Source organism: Chlorocebus sabaeus, chromosome 4 (genome assembly GCF_047675955.1).
Source record: "Chlorocebus sabaeus isolate Y175 chromosome 4, mChlSab1.0.hap1, whole genome shotgun sequence".
Taxonomy (NCBI): domain Eukaryota; kingdom Metazoa; phylum Chordata; class Mammalia; order Primates; family Cercopithecidae; genus Chlorocebus; species Chlorocebus sabaeus.
The window spans coordinates 76,804,889-76,830,666 of record NC_132907.1 but is presented as its reverse complement, the minus strand read 5'-3'; the positions used below and the strand labels follow the sequence as shown (position 1 = coordinate 76,830,666).

The 25,778-nt window shown below is 42.1% G+C and overlaps 2 protein-coding genes and 1 long non-coding RNA gene across 4 annotated transcripts in view; 1 reads left to right on the top strand and 2 right to left on the bottom strand.

Annotated features, from left to right (window-relative positions):
• The window catches only part of LOC140711592 (uncharacterized), a 39,172-nt gene extending 34,537 nt beyond the window's left edge, over positions 1-4,635 (top strand). The window contains exon 3 of the long non-coding RNA XR_012092861.1: positions 4,422-4,635. This is a non-coding gene — a long non-coding RNA (uncharacterized lncRNA). The remainder of the gene's footprint in view (positions 1-4,421) is intronic.
• Positions 4,636-12,105: 7,470 nt separating this feature from the next.
• On the bottom strand, positions 12,106-12,562 carry LOC140711591 (histone H3.X-like). Its single transcript, XM_073014916.1, has one exon. The coding sequence runs from the start codon at positions 12,514-12,516 to the stop codon at positions 12,106-12,108; it is 411 nt and encodes a 136-aa protein (XP_072871017.1). The 5' UTR covers positions 12,517-12,562.
• A 6,190-nt stretch (positions 12,563-18,752) lies between these two features.
• Positions 18,753-20,496, bottom strand: LOC140711590 (TATA-box-binding protein-associated factor 11-like protein 12). 2 transcript variants are annotated; one of them, XM_073014914.1, is made up of 2 exons: positions 20,203-20,496; positions 18,753-19,974 (listed from the first exon to the last, which is right to left on the bottom strand). In XM_073014914.1, exon 2 carries the CDS (start codon positions 19,898-19,900, stop codon positions 19,301-19,303), a length of 600 nt encoding a protein of 199 aa, XP_072871015.1. In that variant the 5' UTR covers positions 19,901-19,974; positions 20,203-20,496; the 3' UTR covers positions 18,753-19,300. The 2 variants fall into 2 exon arrangements, with proteins under 2 accessions (XP_072871015.1, XP_072871016.1); XM_073014915.1 differs by having other exon boundaries at positions 20,293-20,496.
• Between the last annotated feature and the right edge of the window lie 5,282 nt (positions 20,497-25,778).

Below are 25,778 nucleotides of genomic sequence, written 5' to 3'. Positions count from 1 at the left end.
TTGAACCTAGAATTCTGTGAGTATTTTGTAAAGTAGCATGTGAGCACTATGAAGGTAGAAATTAAAAAGAAACTTTTTATTATGGAAAACTTAAACACATGCTAGATAATGTATCCCTATGCACTCATTACCCAGATTCAACATTTAATAATTCAGTTCAAAGTTAACATCATCTAACCCCCCTTGTCATATTACTAAACATGTAATAAGCAGTTTGTTGACAATTTAATCTCCAGTTTAAAAACAAATACTGTGCAAATAATTCTGCTTTTATCAAGACCCTCACAACCTGTGATGCAACATTTAGATGCATAAATGCTACAAAGTTTTGGGGAAATAAAACAACTTCAAAGTTGGCGCCAGACCTATGGTGTAAGGAATACATGTTTTAATTCCTCTTTCCATTGTGTTTCTTCAATTTTTGAAATTCTATAAGCTGAAAATGAAGAGAGAAAATCGGAGGTGCATTCATTAGCATAGAGATGGTTGTAAAAGGCAAGAATGGATGAGGTTGTCAGGAGAACCAGAGAAAGGAGTTTGAAAGCAAGAGACTGAGAGAATGACCCTGATAATTGATGACCATTCAGGCAACTAGGAAAAGATGAGCTCAGTAGGAGACTTAGAAGTATGTCGGCCTGGGGTGGTGCTCATGCCTGTAATCCCAGCACTTTGGGAGGCTGAGGCAGGTGGATCACAAGGTCAGGAGTTCGATACCAACATGATGAAACCCCGTCTCTACTAAAGATACAAAAAATTAGCTGGGCATGGTGGTGTGAGCCTGTAATCCCAGCTACTCAGGAGGCTGAGGCAGGAGAATCACTTGAACCCAGGAGGTGGAGGTTACAGTGAGCCAAGATCGCACCATTGTACTCCATCCAGCCTGGGCAAGACTCTATCTCAAAAAAAAAAAAAAAAAAAAAAAGAAGTATGTCAACACTGGGAAATCAACCTAGAATAGCTTGGGGACCTGATCCAGAAGCCACAGGAAGAGGATTTTTCTTTTAAAGGAAGTGAGTGGTGAACATTGTCAAATCCTGCATTTGACATATGAGAGGAGTGTCAGTGGCATGATGAAGGCAGAAGCCAGACTTGAGAAGTCAACAGAAGTTGACCAAGAGGAGACAGGACGGATTAACAGCTCTCAGAAGGAGCCCACTTCTTACGTGGGAGGAGAATAGCCAATAGCTAGTGCGTAGATGAGGAGAGCAAAGTTAATTATTTTCAAGACAGGAAACATTTGACAGTATTTAACTGCTTCTGGGATAAAGTTAGTAGAGAGGAAAGACAGAAATAAATCAATAAGGGACTTTTCAGAGAGGCTACTGTGGGACTTAGACCATAGGCAGAGAATAATTTATAGGTGGGGGAGGAATCATCATTGTGATGAAAGGGAAGGGAGAAATCTGAAAAATCTGATCTGGATACAGATGTAGGTACCTTTAAGGGTAGGAACTGATGCGTTTCCATCTGATATATATGTGCTTTTATATATCCGATTTTATATATTCCATCTGATATATATGTGCTTTTACACACACACACACACATATATAGGTGTGTATATATCTATATAGGCATATAGATATACATACCAATATATAAAAATTATATATAAGTGTAATATATAAAGATATAAATACTATATATATTGTACATATATATAATTTTTTGAGGGAGGTGACAATGTGGTCTGCTGAGAAGCAGGAGACTATTGCTATAATTTCAGTGAACACTAAATACTTACAAAATAAATGTTAATAAGCAATGTTAAAAAAACAGATGTATTCTGAACAATTTGTTGGTAATCATCTTTTTCTCCCTTTTATTTTCTTTTTAGCTTGCATTTTTTCCCTTTTTAATAACACTCAGTGATGGTACCTAAACAGAAATTATAAAATAAAATAATCATTTATTTTTATGGAGAAAAAATAATAAAATCAACCAACTAACCGAAGTGTTAAATCTATATTGGTCTTACTATATTCCGGAGAGTTTTAGTGGTAATACAATTCTTACACAACACATACATGCTCACACGCACACACACACCCCAGAAATCAAATCATTCAAGATAAATGCACACTACAGTCAACCTGAAAGTCTTTAGGAATAAATACGTGTTTCTTACTATGCTCTGAGATTGTCACCCCCTTGGATCTCATGCCCAATTCTAAAAACAAGTGAAGCATACAAATCTCTAAGACCCAGAGTCTGTCAGCTGATTCTCATTATTCAAGGATGGGCAGAGAGCTGTTAGAGGAACAAGGCAGGGGAAAGTTAGCACAGCATTGTTAGAGATCTCAGTACAGTGGTTCAGAGGAGCCAGCTTGCTTCGATAGGGAAGGGTTAGGGGACGGAGGGGCATAGTTGGGTTTGAATTTTCTTGTTCCACTTCTAAGGAAATGCCAGTTCCTATAGAGCATACCTCTCTTTCTTTTCTGTTCCCTTGCCCCTTTTTTTCTTCTTCTTTTATTTTCTTCTGTCTTGATCTTTCCATACCCGGAAGTTAAAGGATGGGGGTGCTCACGGGAGAGCAGAGTCGATTCAGGTCTGGTAGGATGAAGAGTTGGAATGAATCTTCCCAGTCCATGTAGCTTCTGTGTTCTACCATGCAGGGAACTCATCTTTCTTTTCCAGTTCCTTTTTATATTGTTCAGCTAAAAAAGGAAGCATCAAAATAGCTTGTAAGCACCGTGCTGGTTTTTGTAAACTTCAGATTCATTTTAGAGTCCTCAGAGACCTAACTTCTGCTTGTACGTATTTGATACCCAACAAGAAATTTTGCGACAATAAAATGAAACACTTATGCTCTCTGAATATCATAAACACTTTCAATTATGTGTTTAAATTCAGTATCTGTGTAATAATTAAAGAAATTACAACAGGATAAACCAAGTAGGAAATAAATGCCTGGAACTATACTTGGTAGATTTAGGGCATCTAAAGCATTGACTGCTTTTCTGAAAGACCATGACAGTTAAGAAATTCCCCTGCCAGGGTAAAATGGAAAAAAAAAAAAAAAAAAAAAAACTTTAAAATACCAGATCTTTCATGTCTAGGAAGGAAAAGTTTAAATTTTGTACATATTCACACCATTTCCTCCATAATACACAGCATGTAGAAAAATGTGCAATAGATATTTGTTGAAAATATTTTTTTGAGTATGTATTCAAAAAAGAGGATACGTCTAAAAAGAACCTGTCAAGGATCTGAAAAACAGCCACCTAATTGGTATGTTTCTTTCTTATTTTTAATTTGAAAACGAGAGTCACGTCACTGTTTTGGGGGAATAACAGTTTTACCAGTTTCCTCTGCCAGCACCTTTATAGATGTATCCAGAAAGGCTCTGATTGTCATGAATGCTTTTGCAAACATTCTGCAAAATAACAATGGCAGTTCTGACATAATTTTTTAAAAATTTAATTGGCCATAGAATAGAAATGGCAGAAATGCTTTAAAAACATTACAAGGGATTTCAGAGTAAGAATAATGCTCTGAAATAAGCATAATGGGATGAAGAATGATGACACTTTTTAGTGGAAAAAATTTTAAGTGCTTTTATCTTTTTAAAAAGCAATTCAAAAATTATCCTGACACTGATGCTTAGAAAGTGTCTGTAATTTTTCTCTGGAGCACTATAAAATATGAGCTGGTTCTTCCCGATCTGTGATAGTTTACATGGAAGGTTATCTAATCTGTGCAGAAGATCATGTACTTTTTTTTTTGAGACTGAGTCTTGCTCTGTCACGCAGGCTGGAGTGCAGTGGCGTGATCTCCGCTCACTGCAACCTTTGCCTCCTAGGCTCAAGCCATCTTCCCACCTCAGCCTCCCAAGTATCTGGGACCACAGGCACGGGCCACCACGCCTGGATAATTTTAGTATTTTTTGTATTAGCTTGGTGCAAAAACAATTGAGGTTTTTGCAATAAATATAGGTTTTCACTATCTTGCCTAGGTTGGTCTCCAAATCCTGGGCTCAAGTGATCTGCCCTCCTTGGCCTCCCAAAGTGCTGGGATTATAGGTGTGAGCCAGTAAAATATTTTTGAATAACCCAGCATATAGCTTGTTATTTATAAACTTTGTTTATGTGCTATATTTTGTCTATTAAATATTAGAAATTTAATTCTTGCTTTTTAGATAAAAATAAGCATAAATGGACATTAATTTTTTCTTTATGCCTCAATTATCTTGCGTATTTCTTGGGGCATATAGCCTTTTCATCCCCACTTCATTTTAAAAATCATAAATACAGGCCTTTCTCTAGCCTGTAGGTAAAGAACCACATAGTCTTTAAGAGAGAAATGGGGGATATAAAAAGCTTAGATACATTCAGTCTCTCCTTAGAGTATAATGAGAGGTAACTGTATACAGTAGTTGATTTTTATTAACAGATTATGTATCTGTGTTTGTTTCATTTCAGGGGTTAATTTTCCAGTATTGGATGGTTCTCCCTCTTTGAGTTACCATTTGTTTCTGCTTATAACCTACTGATCATGCCTTTAGTACTAGTAAATATTGAAAAGGGAAAGCCTTGGGTGGCTTGGAAAGGCTTTGATGTAAATATGTGTTGCTGAGATGGGGAAGTGAAGGTGTCGGATTACGCATGAGTTTCACAGGTGTTCTTGTACCACATTCATGCCTCCTCAGATGAGTTAAGTGAAATTGGCTATTCAGTATCAAGGTATAATAAGGTCTCAGAACTTTGAGTCACTCTTTTCATTGACTGTCATAGACTCCAGTTTAAGCTCTATTTATTGAAGACTATCACTATGTTATTCTCATGGTTAGTTTTATTCCTGAAGCACCAGTAATCCAAGTGATTAGATTATTCTTAATGTTACAGCAAGGAAAAATTTTCAACAATGTTAATATTAAATGAACTTGTATTCAATATCATTATCACATGAGTTCCAGGTCTTGCTATCATGTTCTGCATTCAATAAAATACCAGAAGACAAGTCAAATATGGGCCCATATCAAATGTGGGCCAATTTTTACTTTGAAGTATTACAATCTAGTTTAATACTTATTATGATGTTAATTAGAGGCTAATTAACAGTCAATGTTAATTAATTAATGAAATTAGTTAGTTAATTAATTAAATTAATTAATTAGTTAATTAATTAAAAACTAAATTTATTTTTTTTCAATAAAAAATAAAGAAAACCCATCAAAAGAATGCTTCAAGTATTTGATTCAAGTACAGACTCATATCTTCATATGCAGTGAAGTGCTGCCAAGTTCTCAGATTCTTTTAGGACCTTTGATTTTGTACCAGCAAAATCAGAATTAGGAAAGAAATGTTGAGAAGGCAAATTGCTTAGAATTTGAGTAATTTTAAGTTTAATATTTATATTAATTTATTGAACTGAGAAGTTGAGTAATTCTCAGTTTAATAATTAATGGCATAAATAAAGTATGGGGGTATTGGTCTTCAATCTTTAAAAGGTTTTAAATTTTTATATTTCTCATTTATTTTTATGCAGACATCTAAGTGTTCATTACAAGTTTAAATAGCTGCAAAAGATGTTTGACATACTGCAAATTTTGTTATTTAAAAATAAAATAACTAGATCATTATTTTAAATATGTTCAACATAATGGCAATAATGTAGTAATTTAATATCTTCTACCAAATATTTAAAAATATATGAAAGCTCTTTAAAAGTCAGGTATTTTAGTGTCTACTTTATCTTCTGAACTAATTTTATGCCTTTTACCCAACATAGTTTTCTCCAAATGTGATACATATTTTTGTGCTTGAAAAACTTTATCTCTTCTGTGCTTCTCTGCAACCTATGTATACATATATGTATATAATGTAAAAATTGAAATAAATATTTCCATATTCTCCTTACCAGCCCAGTTTACCCTCAGAGTACCTGATAAATGACTCGTTGCCAAATCAGTTGGGGATTTTTCCTCAGACATTTAAATTGTCTAACACGCAGCTTCATAAAATGTCAAATTTGCACAGAAAATACGTTTTTTATTATTGTGAAATGCAAACATTCAGAATATCTGAGGCAGACAGAATTCTGAAATGTCCCACACATTTCCTGTCCCTCAGAGGCACGCCCCGCATCTGCCCCTCCCTGAGTGTGGGTGAAACCATGAAATTAACAGGCCCACAAATCCCTGATTAGGTTAGGAATACCCTGCAGCTATGGACATTAAGTACTGGGTCTAATTCAATCATCTGGGCTATCATAATGACAGATAACTGTATAGAGGAGTTGATTTTTATTAACAGATTATATATCTCCGTTTGTTTTATTTCAGGGGTTAATCTTCCAGTTTTGGATGGTTTCCCCTCTTTCAGTTGCCATTTGTTTCTGCTTATAACCCCTGAAATGACAGGGCTCTCCAGCCTGAGGGAGATTTGCCTCCTTTCCCCCATGCGGGAGATTCTCCTGTGCGGGCTCTGCAGATCCGGGGAGTCCCATGACCAGACCTGGGAGAAACTTTGGGAGCTGAGAGCATCCTCACAGCAGCAGGCAGAACAGACAAGCGGGCCTGGGTCTCACAGCCCTAAGGCATCGAATTCTACCAACCAACCTGAATCAGATCACAGCCAGACCTTTCCAGGTCAAGGCAATGTCCACACAGCCAGGCCCACCCTAGAGGTTCACTGTGCGACCGTGAGCAGGAGGCAGTCACTCGGCCTAGCGGGACTTCTGATCTGTGAGCTGGGGTTTGATTGAAATACCCCAAATTTGTGAGAATTTATTATGCATTGATCTAAAACTAATATACTTTCCATACACAAGTTTCTTCACATTGTGGAAGTCAGAAAAACCAGTGTGTGTGTTTGTGTGCGGGAGCGGGAGGCAGGGACACACTTTCTGTGTCCAGTTGTGGCTAAACTATGGCTCAGCAGAAACACCGCAGCCAAAATCTTTGAAAGGTTCTCATTGCTGATCCATAATCAAACCACCCCAGCCGGAACTTCCGCCTCTACAGCGCTGTCAGAGAGCAGACCTGAATTCCACCCATGGAGACGGGCAGGCCAGCAGGTGTGTCTGCTGAGATGTTCGCCCTGCCCCGAGGTCTGAAGGGCAGCAACAAGGTTGGGATCCCTGAGGACCTAGCTGGGAACTTGGAAGAACCCAGGGATCAGGAAGGTGAGCTCAGGAGTCAGGATGTCATGGACCTCACAGAAGGTGTCAATGAAGCCTCAGCCTCAGCTCCTCCTGCAGCCAAAAGACTGAAAACAGACACCAAAGGAAAGAAGAGGAAGCCCACCGTGGATGCAGACGAGGGTCAGAGGATGAGCACCCTGCTGTCCGCCATGTCTGAGGAGCAGCTGGCCCGCTATGAAGCGTGTTGCCGGTCAGCCTTCCCAAAAGCACGCGTTGCACGTCTGATGCGGTCTATCGGTGGCAGCTCGGTGTCTGAGAACACGGCCATTGTCATGACTGGAATAGCCAAGGTCTTGGTTGGAGAGGTGGTGGAAGAGGCCCTGGACGTGTGTGAGATGTGGGGAGAAACGCCCCCGCTTCAGCCCAAGCATTTAAGGGAGGCTGTTCGCAGGTTAAAGCGCAAGGGCCTCTTCCCTAACAGCAACTACAAAAAAAATCATGTTCTTCTAGGCCGAAGGCCAGAGGGAAAGGTCTGTTTGTGCAGGAATAAGTACTGCATCCAGTCTTGGTATGATAGGACTATGTTTGCTGGAGTTTCTGCATCTGTCTACCCTGGATTTGCCACAATCTTAACGTCTTTTTCAAACTGTGACACTGTTTCATAATCGCCTTGAGTAAATAATTGGGTTGCCTAGGACATATTGAGTCATCTTTATGTGTCTTCCTAGTTGGAAGAAGAAAGGTCTATGGGTCTTGATCATTCTGTAGACAGATAGCTGCTTTCAGAGAGGGAAATCCCTTCCAAGAGTCTTCTATGGTTTCATACTGAAGCCTGGAGTTGCTGTATTTTAGCTTTTATGCTTATGTCTGGGTTTCAATAAGTGAAGCCTCCAAAAAATTTTCCCTTGTGATATTCTGCCCTGAAGGCTGTGCCTGAGCAGGGGCACTGGAATTGTTGTCCTTGTATGTATTTTAAATTCTGGTATGGATTTTGATGAGTCATCATAAAAACAGTTAAACTGTTAAACTGCTTTCCAGCCTGCAGAAATAAAGATAAAATCACAAAGCATTTTTTTCTCTCATTTGACTGTTCTCATATTCCTACCTACTGTGCTTTATGTCAGCTAGTGATCCTTTACTTTATTATAAAGTAACATAATATAAGAGCATCTTATAAGACTAGAGTGACAGAAACAGAATTCAAAAACCACCTTTCTGCAAACAGCCATTTGTAATGATCATCTAAGCTGTTTAAAAGACACAGAAAGAGCGCATTGATAGCTCAGGTATGCTGTGGTGCTTCTATAGGTACCCAAATTTAGTTCAAAACATTGCTTTAGAGTATGCTTTTTTTTTGTTTTGTTTTTGAGATGGAGTATCGCTCTGTCGCCCAGTCTGGAGTGCAGTGGCACGATCTCAGCTCACTGCAAGCTCTGCCTCCCGGGTTCACACCATTCTCCTGCCTCAGACTCCTGAGTTCCTGGGACTACAGGTGCCCGCCACTATGCCCGGCTAATTTTTTGTATTTTTTAGTAGAGAGGGGGTTATACTGTGTTAGCCAGGTTGGTCTCGATCTCCTGACCTCATGATTCGACTGCCTTGGCCTCCCAAAGTGCTGGGATTACAGGTGTGAGCCACAGTACCCAGCCTAGAGTATTCTTGATTTTATTCATTCTACCAGTGATCCGTTCAGAAAATCAAACCCGAGTACAGCAACAGAGGAAAAGAAGTTATTAAAATATCAGAAAAAGTAGGTTCATCAGGAGTTACAAAGTTATTCCACACTCCACTTGTTCATCCTTTACTTTACCTTTACTTTTTCATCATAGAATAAAGACCTGAGATTTATTATGGAATCACTGTGAACTTTCCCAGCACAGCTCCCAGATATCCACGGTGCTATTTCAGGATCTGTTTACCTTTGCCATGTGCCCCCTGAATCACAGAGTATAAGCAAAAAGGATCTAAAAGCCCCCACAGTTCAGTTCTCATATCGAGTGGAGAATAACATCTATTCTTTCTTCTTGAAGCCAAAGATACCTCCACAAAATGTTTTATTTCCTCATACACTCCGCTTTTGCTCTTAAAATAGAACTTATTGTACATAGGATCTATCTTTGGCTGAGCATTACATAAATTTCTAAACTTTACCAAGCATGGGGAAATTCTGTTTCATACCTCCATATTCTGACATTGTTTAGCTTTCCTTTTATTTTACAACTTCCTTGTAGAGGCGTATAACAAGTTAGACCAGTGTGTCTTAGAGAGACACAGGAGGGTACAGGTCCTTGGAAGAACTGATGGAGATGGGAGGGCTCTCTCAGGACTTAAAGTGCTTGATCATCCAAAAGAAGTAAGATCCAAGAGACTCAATATCTCCCAGTCTTTAGATTGCTCTCAGCTCATTCCTTTCCCATGGCATTGAGGAATCTTGGGAGCTGTGTTCTGGCAGACGTGGCAGGCCGAGCAGTCTCTTAACAGAGTAAAGAAAACCTGGCCCAAGCAGCCTGAAGTGGGAATGAGCCACTGCAGAGAGCAGTGACAGTGGTGACTGGACACATGTGCTCAGAACATTTTTCCGGCCCCCTATAAAACTCAATGCTTTGAGTGGGGTCTGAGTAAAGCTGAACTGCTGAAGACAGAAACAAGTTCCCATCAAGATCTCAGAGGTCAGCTCAGGAGCAGGAACACAGTGCTGTTTCTCAAAGAGGAAAAACGGATTAGCTGGGAAGTTTCAGTTTCCCTACACATTCAAAATCTTCTCAATATATAATATCATATAGCCACAGCTCTCAAGAAAGGAGTCTGTAGAACGTGGTATCTTTGCAGGAGAAATCTTTGATATCTTTCATGGCTGGTTGTATTACATGTTAATGACAATGACGTTTTTGATGGAGCTTCATTACTATTCTTAAAGTCTATCTCATAATGTGCCTTTGGAGACTGCCTAGAAAAATGTGGTGTCTGATTGGTGCTGGTAAGGTGGTGATGAAATTTCTAACAAGTAAAGTGACTGTACTTGACTATTTTCAATAATTTAGTATTGTGGGATAAGCTTAACATCCTCATTGCCTGCCTTTGCCCTACAAAAGTACTTACCATATGCCCAAATAAAGTTTAAGCAATCTAGCTCCACTATTCTGAAGCACATATGATCTAGGGTCTAGTCTTTAAAAGTACAAAGTAAAAAGTTTAAAAGTATAACTCACAGAAAGTTGTACCCAAACTAAAAAAGCTGAAATGATAAATTGATGGATTTGTGTTTTCTACGGAAGACAGTACAACGCAGAGTGCTAACATACATATGGAGGGGAGAAGAGGGCAGGGCTCTTACAAAATGAATGTAGTCAAATCTTTTATAATAGTTTCTTAAGTAACATGAATATTAGAGAGACGATTCATGAAATTTTAAGTCAGTGCCATGTCTAAGAATATCAAGACATAGTAAGACATTGTAAAGAGTGTTTTTTTTTCCTGAACGAATCTATAAAAGAGATACATAAGGTGTTTCTTTCCCCCCCCCCTAATTACTTAGTTTTTCTTAGTCATATATTCAAGGGAACATACTAATGTTTGGTAAAATGGTGTTTGTCAAATTCTACTTCTCACTTTCACCTACCATGCCATGTTCAACTATTGTATATGTAAGTATTGGAAATTCGAGTATTGTTAATTTTAATATACTTTCACCAAAGTAGTATTTTTAATGAGAAAGTCATAATCTTATCAGTAAGCCCTTTCTAAAAAATCCAACAGAAAATATCAACTAGTAACTGATTATGATAAGAAAAGAAAACCCAGAAATAATCCTAAGGCAGAGCAACTTCAGGCTTCAATGTGAAACCATCACAGTCTCTTGGGAGGTGTTTCTCTCTCAAAGCAGCTGTCTGTTCCAAAGGTTCTCAGGGACCACGCACTTTTCTTCTTCCAACGGGGAAGATGTAGAAAAATGATTCAATTCACTCAAGGAGGAACAAATATTTAGTCAAAGTGATTATGAAAAAGGCTGCTTCCATGATCTAGGTGAGACCATGTCAGAGTTTGAGGAAGGCGTTAAAATGGAGGGTGGGTCCAGGATAGACTGAGATGCGGAAGCTCCAGCATACAGTCTTCTGTCACGGGAAGGCGGAGCCAGTACTTCGTCCCTCAGGAACAGGACTACTTTTCTAGTCTTGGGCTGAAAATCACATAATTTTTTGTACTTGATAAAAATGTGGCCCTTAAACTTAAATGTGCAGGCAAGCTTTCTCAGGGGCATCTCTTTTTCAAATCTCACACATGTCCAGAGCCTCTTCTACAACCTGCGTGACCAAGGCCTTGACCATTCCAACCATGACAATGACCACACTCCAGGATATAGGCCACCAGAGATGGACTGCATCCGACTCCCAATGGGTGCCTCTGACTCCCTTCAACACACAGATATACTCCACTGGATTCTACTCACACTGGTTCCACAATGTGCAGTAATTTGTAAATAGAGAGTTTATTCAAATTGTAGACAATGGAGTTTAATGTATTTTCATAGCAAACTAGTGGAAACATCACAGGAGACAGGGAAGATTGAAAACACAGAGTTGCATACATAAAACCTCCAAGTATACCTGGAATCTACTGTTTCATAAAATGCAGTAAACATCTTTTAGCTCTCATTAATAAGAAATTTATTTTGTTTACGGAACCCATATGCAGACATAGTAAAGAAAAAACCAGATTTCTTTATAATTTTATAAAGTTGAACTGAAACTCGCTCACAGACACATTTCCGCTTGACACTAGTGCCTCGGGAGCCTCAAGGTAGATGAGACGTTTCCTAACAGAAGCACACACAGACAGAACCGCCACCTGATTTCTGCCTACGTTTCCACTGGCAATCCTATGCTTAGCTACCTTTGGACCCCAGGAGGGAAAAGAAACCAAAACAGAACAAAACTTCTCACATCACAACTACCAGTTACAGGGGGAAGAGAAAAAAGAAAACACAACCAAACAGAAAAGAAGTCCTCTAGGGAGCGTGGGCTCTTAAGCACCCTCTCCGCGGATGCGGCGGGCCAGCTGCATGTCTCTGGGCATAATTGTGACGCGCCTGGCATGGATGGCACACAGGTTGGTGTCTTCAAAGAGGCTCACCAGGTAGGCCTCGCTGGCCTCCTGCAGGGCGCCAATGGCCGCGCTCTGGAAGCGCAGGTCCAGACTGATGGCCTGGGCGATCTCGCGCACCAGGCACTGGAAAGGCAGCTTGCGGAGGAGCAGCTGCGTGGACTTCTGGTACTTTCTGATTTCGCGCAGCGCCAGGGTGCCAGGCTTGTAGCGGTGAGGCTTCTTGATCCCTCCTCTAGGCGGCGCCCTTTTGGCGGCTGCTTTGGTGGCCAGGGGCTTCCTGGGGGCCTGCCAGTCGGTGGCTTTGCGGGCAGTCTGCTTGGTGCGCGCCATGTTTCGGGGCCTTAGCCTCTCCGCTCTCCTTGGGCTGAGCCTGGCCTGCTGCAGGCAGTGCTGGCGTCTGAAAACGAGAGCAGTGGTGCTGTGGACAGGATTCAGAGAGCCTGTGAGTTGAGGTCGATGCGCATGACTCTCCCACACACTTAGTCCCTGCAAACCCAGCCCCAGACTCACCAGCTCTCAGGTCTGTGGGTCGGAGGCTGGGCTTCTAGTCTTCCTGGAGGGTCGTGGGTTTCCTTGGTATACACAGCAACAGCCAGGAATCTCCCTCGCAGGCAGTCTCTTTCTGACTGGAGATCTCTGTGGTCTCGGTAAAGCCCTGCCTCTCATAAGGAGCTCAGATGATTGCATTAGATCCTCCCAGCTACTTTCCATTGTACTCCTTGCTTAACTAGATCCTCAACCTCATCAGGGCTGTGAAAACCCAGTCAAGTCCCCGGATTCTGCACACACCCCAGGGAGGGAGGAACCTCTACTGTATGCGTCATGGGAGGGATGGTAGGTGCGAGTTAGATAAAATTCTGGGTTCCAAGGAGATTCTGAAAGTTTACATGGAAGTCATTACAATGAAAAAGACATATGAGTAAAGTTGCATGTTACACGACATTGGTGACTACTGCAAAACACCAAGGGTGCGATCATGAGGTGCCTCTCAGGTTCCCGGAGGATGAGGTGAAACGGGGAGGGAAAGATAGAAAACCTCTAACAGGGATGCTCTTGGGGGCATTTTTCTCTCCCAATGTGACATTCATGGGAATCTGCGGGTAGCCTTCAGGCAAAGCTGTGGCTTTTTGATCAACTGGTCCTATGGGCCTGTACACTGAGGCCGCCTGTTTTTTTTCTTACCTTGGTACTGGGGCTGAGCTTTGTTTCTATTTGCCAACTTTGGAAATGCCATGAGGCCCAGTGAAGACCCTGAGTTTACTGAGCTGTTGCTGAACCGAGGCCACAGCTGCTACCTTCATACCTTTGGCTCCATGAGAAAAGGCAAAGCAGAAGAAACAACACACAAACAAAAGGCCCCTATTTCAATACACGGTTAACAGGCTTCTCTGATACTTGTAGTAGAAATTTAATGCCCATGTATGCAATGCATATATCACGCACCAAACAGGAAATTCCAGGATAATCAACACTCACAAAATAAGTTTACATTACTGTTTTAAAAATAGAACTCATTTCATAGAAAACCTTTAGGTTCATGCCAAAATGGGGCAAAACGAACAGAGGTTACAGATATCCTTTCCCCCAACATATTCATAGGCCCCCTTGTTATCAACTTTCTCTCCTAGATTGGGACTTTGGCTACAATCATTTAGCCTACACTGACACGTCACTCTGACTCCAAGACCATATCTCTTCTTAGGATTCACTTGGCTGTTGTATATTCCATGGATCCGAGCAAAGGCATAATTATACGTGTCCACCGTTATTGTATTCTATGGACTAGTTTCACTTCCGTACAAATGCACTGTGTCCACTCTCTGCACTTTTCCTTCACCGTTGGTCCCTTGCAACCACTCAACTACTGATTTATTTATTCATATTTAAAATAGATACATCTCATTGTCTATATTTCCTCTTTTTTTTTTTTTTCAGACGGAGTCTAGTTCTGTTGTCCAGTCTGGAGTGCAATGGCGCGATCTCGACTCACTGCAAGCTCCGCCTCCCGGGTTCACGCCATTCTCCTGCCTTAGCCTCCTGAGTAGCTGGGACTACAGGCGACGGAGAGCATTTTGGGAGAGCGGGGTTGGCGGATCACTTGAACTCAGGCGTTCCAGACCATGCTGGGCAACATGACGGAACTTCCTCTCTACAATTAAAGTGGGAAAAAAAAAAGCTAAATGTGGTGGTTGGTGCCTGCTGTTTCAGCCACTCCGGAGGCTGAGGTAGGAGGATCTCTTGAGCTCTGGAGGTGGAGATCCCAGTGAGCTGAGATGTAGCCACTGCCCTCCTACCTGGCTGGCAGAGTGAGACCCTGGCTGATAGAGTGAGACCCTGGCTCAAGAAAATAACAATCACCATCATCCTCATCATCATCATATTTGGGTCCCTGAGGTCCATGTATGAGCAGGCATTGTTCTAGGCTTCCTAGTTGGAAGAACAAAGGTACATGGACCTTGAGCCTCCTGTGGACAGGGAACTGTTTTCAGAGAGAAGAAAGAAACCCTTTTAGGGGACTATGGTGGATTCACACGGAATCTTGAAGTGGATATAACTTAGGATTTTTGCTCATATGTGATTTTAAGGAGATACAACAAAGTCTTCCCGTACACTACTCTATCCTGAAGGTCCTGGGCTTTCTAAGAGTACTGGAGTAGTTGCCCTTGTAAACATTTAGCACTTTTCCGTAGCTTTTCCTGGGGAATCAAGCACCTCTTTTCCAGCTTGTAAAAATAAAAGTGAAATTATAAAACAGTTTTCTTCTTGAAAATGACTCTTTTTACTTTCCTACCAAGACTGTTTCATGTCAGGGAGTGATGTGTGATAATGTTAGAATGGTAACACACTCTAGGAGCCGCATGGAAAACTGAGAGCACAGACCCCAGATACCCCATCTAATCTGGGCACTCCTTTCCACGCCTTCACCTCCAAGGAATTGGCCCCAGTGTAAACTAGGTTTATGGCCAAAATAACATGTGTGTTTCTGTTTTGTGCCTCTCTAAAACAGATATACGTATGATGACAATACATTTTCATACAAGATAAAATTGTTACTTTATTTTCCAAATTATTCTATAAGAACACAAAGATTAAAAATAAAATTCCCTCTCAGTGTAGGATTTGACCTTTAAATATTTTGTGTATTTGAACATTATTTGTAATTATACTGATGTGAAATTGATCCAATGCCGTGAATATAAGATAAACGGTAACAAATGTATAACCACAATAAAATGGAGTTCCAGCATCAGGGTGGCTCCTAGGGAGATTCAATATCATCACCTTGTCTTCAAATCAGTAAACACTAGAAAAGTGAAGTATCAACATCTCTCTGAGTGGTAATGTCACAAGGCAAACTACAGAGAAAATAAAAAGATTCACGCTTTCCTATCTTCAAACTAAGTAATTAGGGAAAAAAAAAAAGGAAACACCTCATTCATCTCATTAATTGTTTTGTTTGGAAAAATTTATTTTTTAAAAAATGCTAGCTATGTCTTGATATTTCTAGACATGGCAGTAAGTTGAAATTTCATGAATCATCTCTCCAATATTCATGCTACTAAAGCAACTGTTCCCAAGATTTGACTGCGTTTATTTTATAAAAGCCCTGCCCTCTTCTCCCGTGTATATGTATATTAGCACTGTGCTTTGTACCCTCTTCCATAGGAAACACAAATCCATCAATTTATCACTTAAACCTTTCTAGTTTGGATACATCTTTTTATGTAGTTGTACATTTTTTTTTTTTAGACAGAGTCTGGCTCTGTCGTCCAGTCTGGAGTGCAGTGGCACAATCTCGGCTTACTGCAAGCTCCACCTCCCAGGTTCACGCCATCCTCCTGCCTCAGCCTCCCGAGTAGCTGGGACTACAGGCGCCCGCCACCTCGCCCGGCTAATTTTTTTGTATTTGTTTAGTAGAAATGGGGTTTCACTGTGTTAGCTAGCATGGTCTCCATCTCCTGACCTCGTGATCTGCCCGCCTTGGCCTCCCAAAGTGCTGGGATTACAGACGTGAGCCACCACACCTGGTCAGTTGTACTTTGAAGCTTTGTACTTTATACTTCTAAAGAGTAGACCCTAGATAATATGTGCTTGGGAATAGTGGAACTAGCTTGCTTAAACTTTATTTAGGCATACGCTAATTACTTGTGGGGGGCAAAGGCAGGCACTGAGGATGTTAAGCTTATCCCAAAATAGTAAATGATGGAAAATAGTCAAGTATACTCACTTTATTTGTTAGGTATCTTGTCACCACTTTACCAGCACCAATCAGAGACCACATTTTTCTAGGCAGTCTCCAAATGTACATTATGAGATAGACTTTAAGAATAGTAATGATACTCCAGGAAAAACTTCATTGTCATTAACATGTAATGTAATCAGCCATGAAAGCTGTCAAAGATTTCTCCTGGAAAGAAACCACTTTCTACAGATTTCTTTCTTGAGAGCTGTGGCTATATGATATTATATATCGAGAAGATTTAGTATGTGATTATTACAAAGTCAGGAAACAACAGATGTTGGCAAGGCTGTGGAGACATAGAAACACTTTTACAATGTCTGTGAGAGTATAAATTAGTTCAACCATTATGGAAGACAGTGTGACGATTCCTCAAGGATCTAGAACTGGAAATACCATCGAACCCCGCAATCTCATTACTGGGTATATATCCAAGGATTACAAATCATTCTACTATAAAGACACATACACATGTATGTTTATTGCAGCAGTTTACAATAGCAAAGACTTGGAACCAACTCAAATGCCCATCAATGATAGACTGGATAAAGGAAATGTGGCATATATACACCATGGAATATTATGCAGCCATAAAAAAGAATGAGTTCGTGTTCTTTACGGTGACATGGATGACACTGGAAACCATCATTCTCAGCAAACTAGCACAGGTACAGAAAACCAAACACCACATGTTCTCACTCATAAGTGGGAGTTGATCAATGAGAACACATGGACACAGACAGGGGAGCATCATACACCGTGGCCTGTCAGGGGGAGGGAGGCAAGGGAAGGGAGAGCATTAGGACAAATATCCAAAGCATGTGGGGCTTCAAGCCTAGATAATGGGTTGATAGGTGCAGCAAACCACTATGGCACATGTATACCTTTGTAACAAACCTGCACGTTCTACAGATGACTCCCAAAACTTAAAGTGGAAAAAAAAAAAAAAAAAGGTGTAATTACACTGAACCTTCTCAGCTAATCCAGTTTTCCTCTCTGCGAAAACAACGCTGTGTTCCTGCTCCTGAGCTGACCTCTGAGACCTTGATGGGAATTTCAGGTCAGCTTTACTCAGACCCCACTCAAAGTATTGAGTTCTATGAGGGGCCAGAAAAATGTTCGAAGCTTGCGTGTGCAATCACTGGTACTGTTCTCTGCAGATGCTTGTCTCCAAATCAGGCTGCTTGGGCCAGGTTCTCTTTTCCTCTAGTGTTCAGAAAGTGCTAGGCCTGCCACGTCTGCAAGAATACAGCTTCCAAGATTGCTCAATGCCATGGGAAAGGAATGAGCTGACAGCAATCTAAAGACTGGGAGATATGAAGTCTCTTGGATCTTACTTCTTTTGGTTGCTCAAGCACTTTAATTCCTGAGAGAGCCCTCCCATCTCCATCAGTTCTTTCAAGAACCTGTACCCTCCTTGTGTCTCTCTAAGACACACTGGTCTAACTTGTTATACGCCTTTACATGGAAGTTGATAAAATAAAAGGAAAGCTAAACAATGTCAGAATATGGAGGTATGAAACAGAATTTCCCATACTTGGGTAAAGTTTAGAAATTTGTGTAATACCCAAAGACAGATTCTATGTACAATAAGTATTAGTTTAAGAGCAAAAGCTGAGTGTCTGAGGAAATAAAACTATATTTTATGGGGGTATCTTTGGCTGCAGGAAGAAAGAGTACATGTTACTCTCCATTCAATATTACATCTGAACCTGGGGGATTTTAGATCCTTTTTGCTTATACTCTGTGATTCAGGGGGCACATGGCAATGGTAAAAAGACTGAAATAGCACCGTGGATATCTGGGAGCTGTGCTGGGAAGGTTCACAGTGATTCCATAATAAATCTCAGGTCTTTATTCTATAATGAAAAATTACTCTTTTCCATAATAAATGTAAAGCAGAGTATGTACAAGTAGAGGATGGAATAACTTTGTAACGCGTGATGAACCTATTTGTCTGATATTTTAATAACTTCTCCAATGTCTCTGTACTCAGGTTTGATTTTCTGAGTGGATCATCGGTAGAAGGAATAATAGAATCAAGAATACTCTAAAGCAATGTTTTGAACTAAATTTCAGTGTCTCTGGAAGTACTGGTAATATCACCATGTGTAGCAAACGTGAAGTATCCATAGGCTTTCTCTGTGTCTTTTAAACCGCACATACGACCATTACAAATGACTGCTTGAGGAAAGGTGGTTTTGGAATTGGTTTCCGTCTCTCTAGACTTCCATGAAGCATTGATACTATATTACATATTAAAAAAGTAAAGCATCACTTGCTGACATAAAGCACAGTAGGCAGGAATAGCAGAAGAGTCAACTTAGAGAAAAAAATGCTTTGTGATTTTATTTTTATTTCTGCAGTTTGGAAAACAGTTTAACAGTTTAACTGTTCTTGTGATGAGTCACGAAAATACATATGAGCATTGAAAACACACAGAAAGACAACAATTGGGAAATATTTCTGGAAGCTTCATTTACTGAAACCCAGACATAAGCATACAACCTAAGACACAGCAACACCAGGCTTCCGAATGAAACCATACAAATCTCTTGGAAAGGCCTTGCCTCTCTGAAGGCAGCTACCTGTCCACAGGATGCTCAAGGCCCAGGCACCTTTTTTCCTCCAATTAGAAAGACGTAGAAAAATGCTTCAATATGCCCTCGGAGGCTCAAACATTTAGCCAAGGCTACTATGAAAATCTGCTGTCTTCATCTAGGTAAGGCCAACTTCACATTGTAAGACATCAAGATCGAGGGTAAATCCAGGGTAGACTGAGATGCAGAAGCTCCAGCAAACACAGTCCTGTCATTGGAAGACGAATGCAGTACCTATTCCTGCACAAACAGACCTTTCCCTCTGGTGTTGGGCCTAGAAAAACATGATCTTTTTATAGTTGCTGTTGGGGAAGAGGCCCTTGGTCTTTAACCTGCCAACGGCCTCCCTTAAATGCTTGGGCTGAAGTGGGGGCGTTTCTCCCCACATCTCACACACGTCCAGGGCCTCTTCCACCACCTCTCCAACCAAGACCTTGGCTATTCCAGCCATGGCAATGGCCGTGTTCTCAGACACCGACCTGCCACTGACAGACCGCATCAGATGTGCAACGCGTGCTTTTGGGAAGGCTGACCGGCGACACACTTCATAGCGGGCCAGCTGCTCCTCAGACATGGCGGACAGCAGGGTGCTCATCCTCTGAGCCTCCTCTGCATCCACGGTGGGCTTCCTCTCCTTCTTCCCTTTGGTGTCTGTTTTCAGTCTTTTGGCTGCAGGAGGAGCTGAGGCTGAAGCTTCATTGACACCTTCTGTGAGGTCCATGACATCCTGACTCCTGAGCTCACCTTCCTGATCCCTGGGTTCTTCCAAGTTCCTATCTAGGTCCTCAGGGATCCCAACCTTGTTGCTGCCCTTCAGACCTCGGGGCATGGCAAACATCTCAGCAGACACACCTGCTGGCCTGCCCGTCTCCATGGGTGGAATTCAGGTCTGCTCTCTGACAGCGCTGTGGAGGCGGAAGTTCCGGCTGGGGTGGTTGGATTATGGATCTGCAATGAGAACCTTTCAGAGATTTCAGCTGCTGTGTTTCTGCTGAGCCACAGTTTAGCCACAACTGGACACAACTCCCTGCCTCCCGCTCCCGCACACAAACACACACACTGGATTTCTCACTTCCGCAATGTGAAGAAACTTGTGGATGGAGAGTATACTAGTTTCAGATCAATGCATAATAAATTCTCACAAAGTTTGAGTCTTTAAAACAAACCGCAACTCGCAGGTCAGAAGTTCTGCTGAGCCAGGTGACTGCTTCCTGCTCAGAGTCACACGAGAGACTTCCAGGAAGGGTCTGACTGTGCGGTCGTTGCCTTCACCTGAGAAGGGTCTGGCTTCGATCTGATTCGAGTTGGTGGCAGAATTCAATGCCTTAGGGTTGTGAGACCCAGGCCCACTTGTTTCTTCTGCCTGCTGCTGGGAGGATGCTCTCAGCTCCTACAGGTGTTGACCGGGTCTGCACCGTGGGGCTCCCTGGGTCTGCACAACCAGTGCTGAGGAATCTCCCTCAGGGAATGGAATCTCAGGGAGGTTCAGTCCCTTATAAAGAGTTCAGATGATTGAATTAGACCCAGCCCTTAACAGCTATTGGTTCAGGGTATCCTTAATCTAATCAGGGATTTGGGCGGCTCCTCAATTCATGGCTCCGCCCACACTCAAGGGAGGGGCAGATGCAGGGCGAGCCTCTGAGGGGCGGGAAATGCAGGGGGCATTTCAGAATTCTGTCTTCCTCACAGAATCACAAAGTTCACATCTCACAACCATAACAACAAAAAAACATTTACAGCAAAAATGAGACATTTTATGAAGTTGCACGTTAGAGAACTGAAGTGTCTGAGAAAAAAATATCTAACTCATAGGGAAACAAGTGGTTTATCAGATACTTTGAAAAGAAACTGGGCTGAGTGAGGGGAATATGAAAATATCATTTCAATTTTATTTTATTTGTTTATGTATTTATTTACTTATTTATCTTTGAGACAGAGTCTCGCTCTGCGCCCCAGGATGGATTGCAGTGGCCTAATCCACTCACTGCAACCTCCACCTCCTGGCCTCAAGCGACTCTCCTGCCTCAGCCTCCAGAGTAGCTAGGAATCAATGTGCGCACCACCACGCTAGGTTAATTTTTGTATTTTTTAAAGTAGAGACAAGGTTTCACTGTGTTGGCCAGGCTGGTCTTAAACTGCTGACTTCAAGTGATCTGTCCCTCTTGGATTCCCAAAGTGAACGGGAATGTCCACAAAGTGTGCTGCGAATGTTCACAATGATTTGATAATAAATCTCAGATCTTTATTTTACGATGGAAAATCTTCTTTGCCATAATAAAGGTAAAGAAGAATATGTATAAACAGATGTTGGGATAGCTTTATAACTCCTGATGAACTTACTTTGTTCCATATAATAAAGGTAATATGGAACACAGTAAAGGTAGAGTATATACAAGGAGACTGTGGGATGACTTTATAACTACTGATGAACCTACTTTGTTCCGTGTGTCAATAATTTCTTTTCTACGTTGCAGTACTCAGGTTCGATTTTCTGAGCAGATGGCCTCTAGAACGCATAAAATCGAGAATGCTCTGTGACAGTGTTTTAAACAAAATTTGGGTGCCTATAGAAGCACTGGTAATGTGACCTCATGAAGCAAACCTGAAGGATCAATAAGCTCTCTCTATATGTGTCTTTTAAAGTGCGGATGATCATTACAAATGGGTGTTCACAGGCAGGTGGTTTTCGTACTCTGTTCCTCTCTCTCTAGTCTTATAAAATTCTCCTACGCTATGTTAATTGCCGATAATGTAGATGACCACTTGCCGACATAAAGCAAAGGAGGGAGGAACATATATGAGAAGAGTCAAATAAGAGAAAATAACATTTTGTGATTTTGTTTTTATTTCCTCAGTTTGGAAACAGTTCAATGTTGAGTCAAAAAAATCCATACAAGAATGTAAACGACATACAGGGACAACAATTGCAGTGCTACAGATCAGGCACAGCCTCCAGGGCAGAAAACACAACAGAAAAGTCTCCACAGGCTGCATTGATTGAAACCAGACATAATCATCAGAGTTAAGACACAGCAACTCCAGGCTTCAGCATAAAACTATACAAGTCCCCTTGAAGACATGTCCCCCTCTGAAAGCATCTCCCTGCCCACAAACAACTGAAGGCCCATAAACCCATCTTCTTCCAACTAGGCACACACGGAAACATGCCTTTGTATGCCCTAGGAAGCGGAATTATTTAGTCAAAGTGATTATGAAACGTGTCACTGTCCTCATCTGGGGAAGACAAATGTCAGTTTGAGAAAGATGTTCAAGTCCTAGGTAAACCCAGGGTAGACTGAGATGCAGAAGCTCCAGCAAACACGGTCCCGTCATGGGAAGATGGATGCAGTACTTCTTCCTTCACGAACAGACCTGTCCCTCTGGCCGTGGGACTAAAAGAACATGGTTTTTCTGTCGTTGCTGTTAGGGAAGAGGCCCTTGCGCTTTAACCTGCGAACAGCCTCCCTTAAATGCTTGGGCTGAAGTGGGGGCGTTTCTCCCCACATCTCACACACATCCAGGGCCTCTTCCACCACCTCTCCAACCAGGACCTTGGCTATTCCAGCCATGGCAATGGCCGTGTTCTCAGCCACCGAGCTGCCACTGACAGACCGCATCAGATGTGCAACGCGTGCTTTTGGGAAGGCTGACCGGCGACACACTTCATAGCGGGCCAGCTGCTCCTCAGACATGGCGGACAGCAGGGTGCTCATCCTCTGAGCCTCCTCTGCATCCACGGTGGGCTTCCTCTCCTTTCCTTTGGTGTCTGTTTTCAGTCTTTTGGCTGCAGGAGGAGCTGAGGCTGAGGCTTCATTGTCACCTTTCGTGAGGTCCATGACATCCTGACTCCTGAGCTCACCTTCCTGATCCCTGGGTTCTTCCAAGTTCCTATCTAGGTCCTCAGGGATCCCAACCTTGTTGCTGCCCTTCAGACCTCGGGGCAGGGCGAACATCTCAGCAGACACACCTGCTGGCCTGCCCGTCTCCATGGGTGGGATTCAGGTCTGCTCTCTGACAGCGCTGTAGAGGCAGAAGTTCTGGCTGGGGTGGTTTGATTACGGATCTGCAATGAGAACCTTTCAAAGATTTCAGCTGCTGGGTTTCTGCTGAGTCCCAGTGTAGCCACAACTGGACACAACTCCCTGCCTCCCGCTCACACAAACACACACACACACACACACACTGGTTTTCCCACTTCCGCAATGTGAAGAAACTTGTGGATGGAGAGTATACCAGTTTTAGATCAATGCATAATAGATTCTCATAAATTTTGAGTCTTTAAAATAAACCCCAACTCACAGGTCAGAAGTTCTCCTGAGCCAAGTGACTGCCTCCTGCTCAGAGTCACACGACGGATTTCCAGGAAGGGTCTGACTGTGCGGTCGTTTCCTTCACCTGAGAAGGGTCTGACTTCGATCCGATTCGAGTTGGTGGCAGAATTCAATGCCTTAGGGTTGTGAGACCCAGGCCCACTTATTGGTTCTGCCTGCTGCTGGGAGGATGCTCTCAGCTCCTGCAGGCGTTGACCGGGTCTGCCCTGTGGGGCTCCCTGAGTCTGCACAGCCAGTGCTGAGGAATCTCCCTCAGGGAATGGAATCTCAGGGAGGTTCAGTCCCTTATAAAGAGTTCAGATGATTGAATTAGACCCAGCCCTTAACAGCTATTGGTTCAGGGTATCCTTAATCTAATCAGGGATTTGGGCGGCTCCTCAATTCATGGCTCCGCCCACACTCAAGGGAGGGGCAGATGTAGGGCGAGCCTCTGAGGGGCGGGAAATGCAGGGGGCATTTCAGAATTCTGTCTTCCTCACAGAATCGCAAAGTTCACATCTCACAACAACAACAACAACAACAACAACAAAAACTTAGAGTAAAAATGAGACATTTTATGAAGTGGCACATTAGAACACTTAAATGTCTCAGAAAAAAATGTCTACCTCATAGGGAAACAAGTGATTTATGAGATACTCTGAAAACAAACTGCGCTGGGTGAGGGGAATAGGAAAATATTATTTCAATTTTATTTTATTTATTTATGTATTTATTTACTTATTTATCTTTGAGACAGAGTCTCGCTCTGCACCCCAGGATGGATTGCAGTGGCCTGATCCCAACTCACTGCAACCTCCACCTCCTGGCCTCAAGCGATTCTCCTGCCTCAGCCTCCTGAGTAGCTAGGAATCAATGTGCGTACCACCAAGCCGGGTTAATTTTGTATTTTTTAAAGTAGGGACAAGGTTTCACCGTGTTGGCCAGGCTGGTCTTGAATGCTGACTTCAAGTGATCTCTCTCCCTTGGATTCCCAAAGTGAATGGGAATGTTCACAAAGTGTGCTGCGAATGTTCACAATGATTTGATAATAAATCTCAGATCTTTCTTTTAAGATGGAAAAGTCTTCTTTGCCATAATAAAGGTAATGTGTAAACAGACGTTGGGATAACTTTATAACTCCTGATGAACCTACTTTGTTCCATATAATAAAGGTAATCTGGAACACAATAAAGGTAGAGTATATACAAGGAGACTGTGGGATGACTTTATAACTACTGATGAACCTACTTTGTTCCATATGTCAATAATTTCTTTTCTATGTTGCGGTACTCAGGTTCGATTTCCTGAGCAAATGGCCTCTAGAAAGCATAAAATCAAGAATGCTCTGTGACAGTGTTTTAAACTAAATTTGGGTGCCTATACAAGCACTGGTAATGTGACCAGATGAAGCCAACCTGAAGTATCAACAAGTTCTCTCTATACGTGTCTTTTAAAGTGCGGTTGATCATTACAAATGGGTGTTCACAGACAGGTGGTTCATACTCTGTACCTCTCTCTCTAGTCTTATAAAATTCTCCTACACTATGTTAATTGCCGGTAATGTAGATGACCACTTGCCGACATAAAGCAAAGGAGGGAGGAACATGTATGAGAAGAGTCAAATAAGAGAAAATAACATTTTGTGATTTTGTTTTTATTTCCTCAGTTTGGAAACAGTTCAATGATGAGTCAAAAAAATCCATACAAGAATGTAAACGACATACAGGGACAACAATTGCAGGGCTCCTGATCAGGCACAGCCTCCAGGGCAGAAAACACAACAGAAAAGTCTCCGCAGGCTGCATTGATTGAAACCAGACATAGTCATCAATGTTAAGACACAGCAACTCCAGGCTTCAGCATAAAACCATAGAAGTCCCCTGGAAGACATGTCCCCCTCTGAAAGCATCTTCCTGCCCACAAACAACTGAAGGCGCGTGCACCCATCTTCTTCCAAGTAGGCACACACGGAAACATGCCTCTGTATGCCCTAGGAAGCAGAAATATTTAGTTAAAGTGATTATGAAACGAGTCACTGTCCTCATCTGGGGAAGACAAATGTCAGTTTGAGAAAGATGTTCAAGTCCTAGGTAAACCCAGGGTAGACTGAGATGCAGAAGCTCCAGCAAACACGGTCCTGTCATGGGAAGATGGATGCAATACTTCTTCCTTCACGAACAGACCTGTCCCTCTGGCCGTGGGCCTAAAAGAACATGGTTTTTCTGTCGTTGCTGTTAGGGAAGAGGCCCTTGCGCTTTAACCTGCGAACGGCCTCCCTTAAATGCTTGGGCTGAAGCGGGGGCGTTTCTCCCCACATCTCACACACGTCCAGGGCCTCTTCCACCACCTCTCCAACCAAGACCTTGGCTATTCCAGCCATGGCAATGGCCGTGTTCTCAGACACCGACCTGCCACTGACAGACCGCATCAGATGTGCAACGC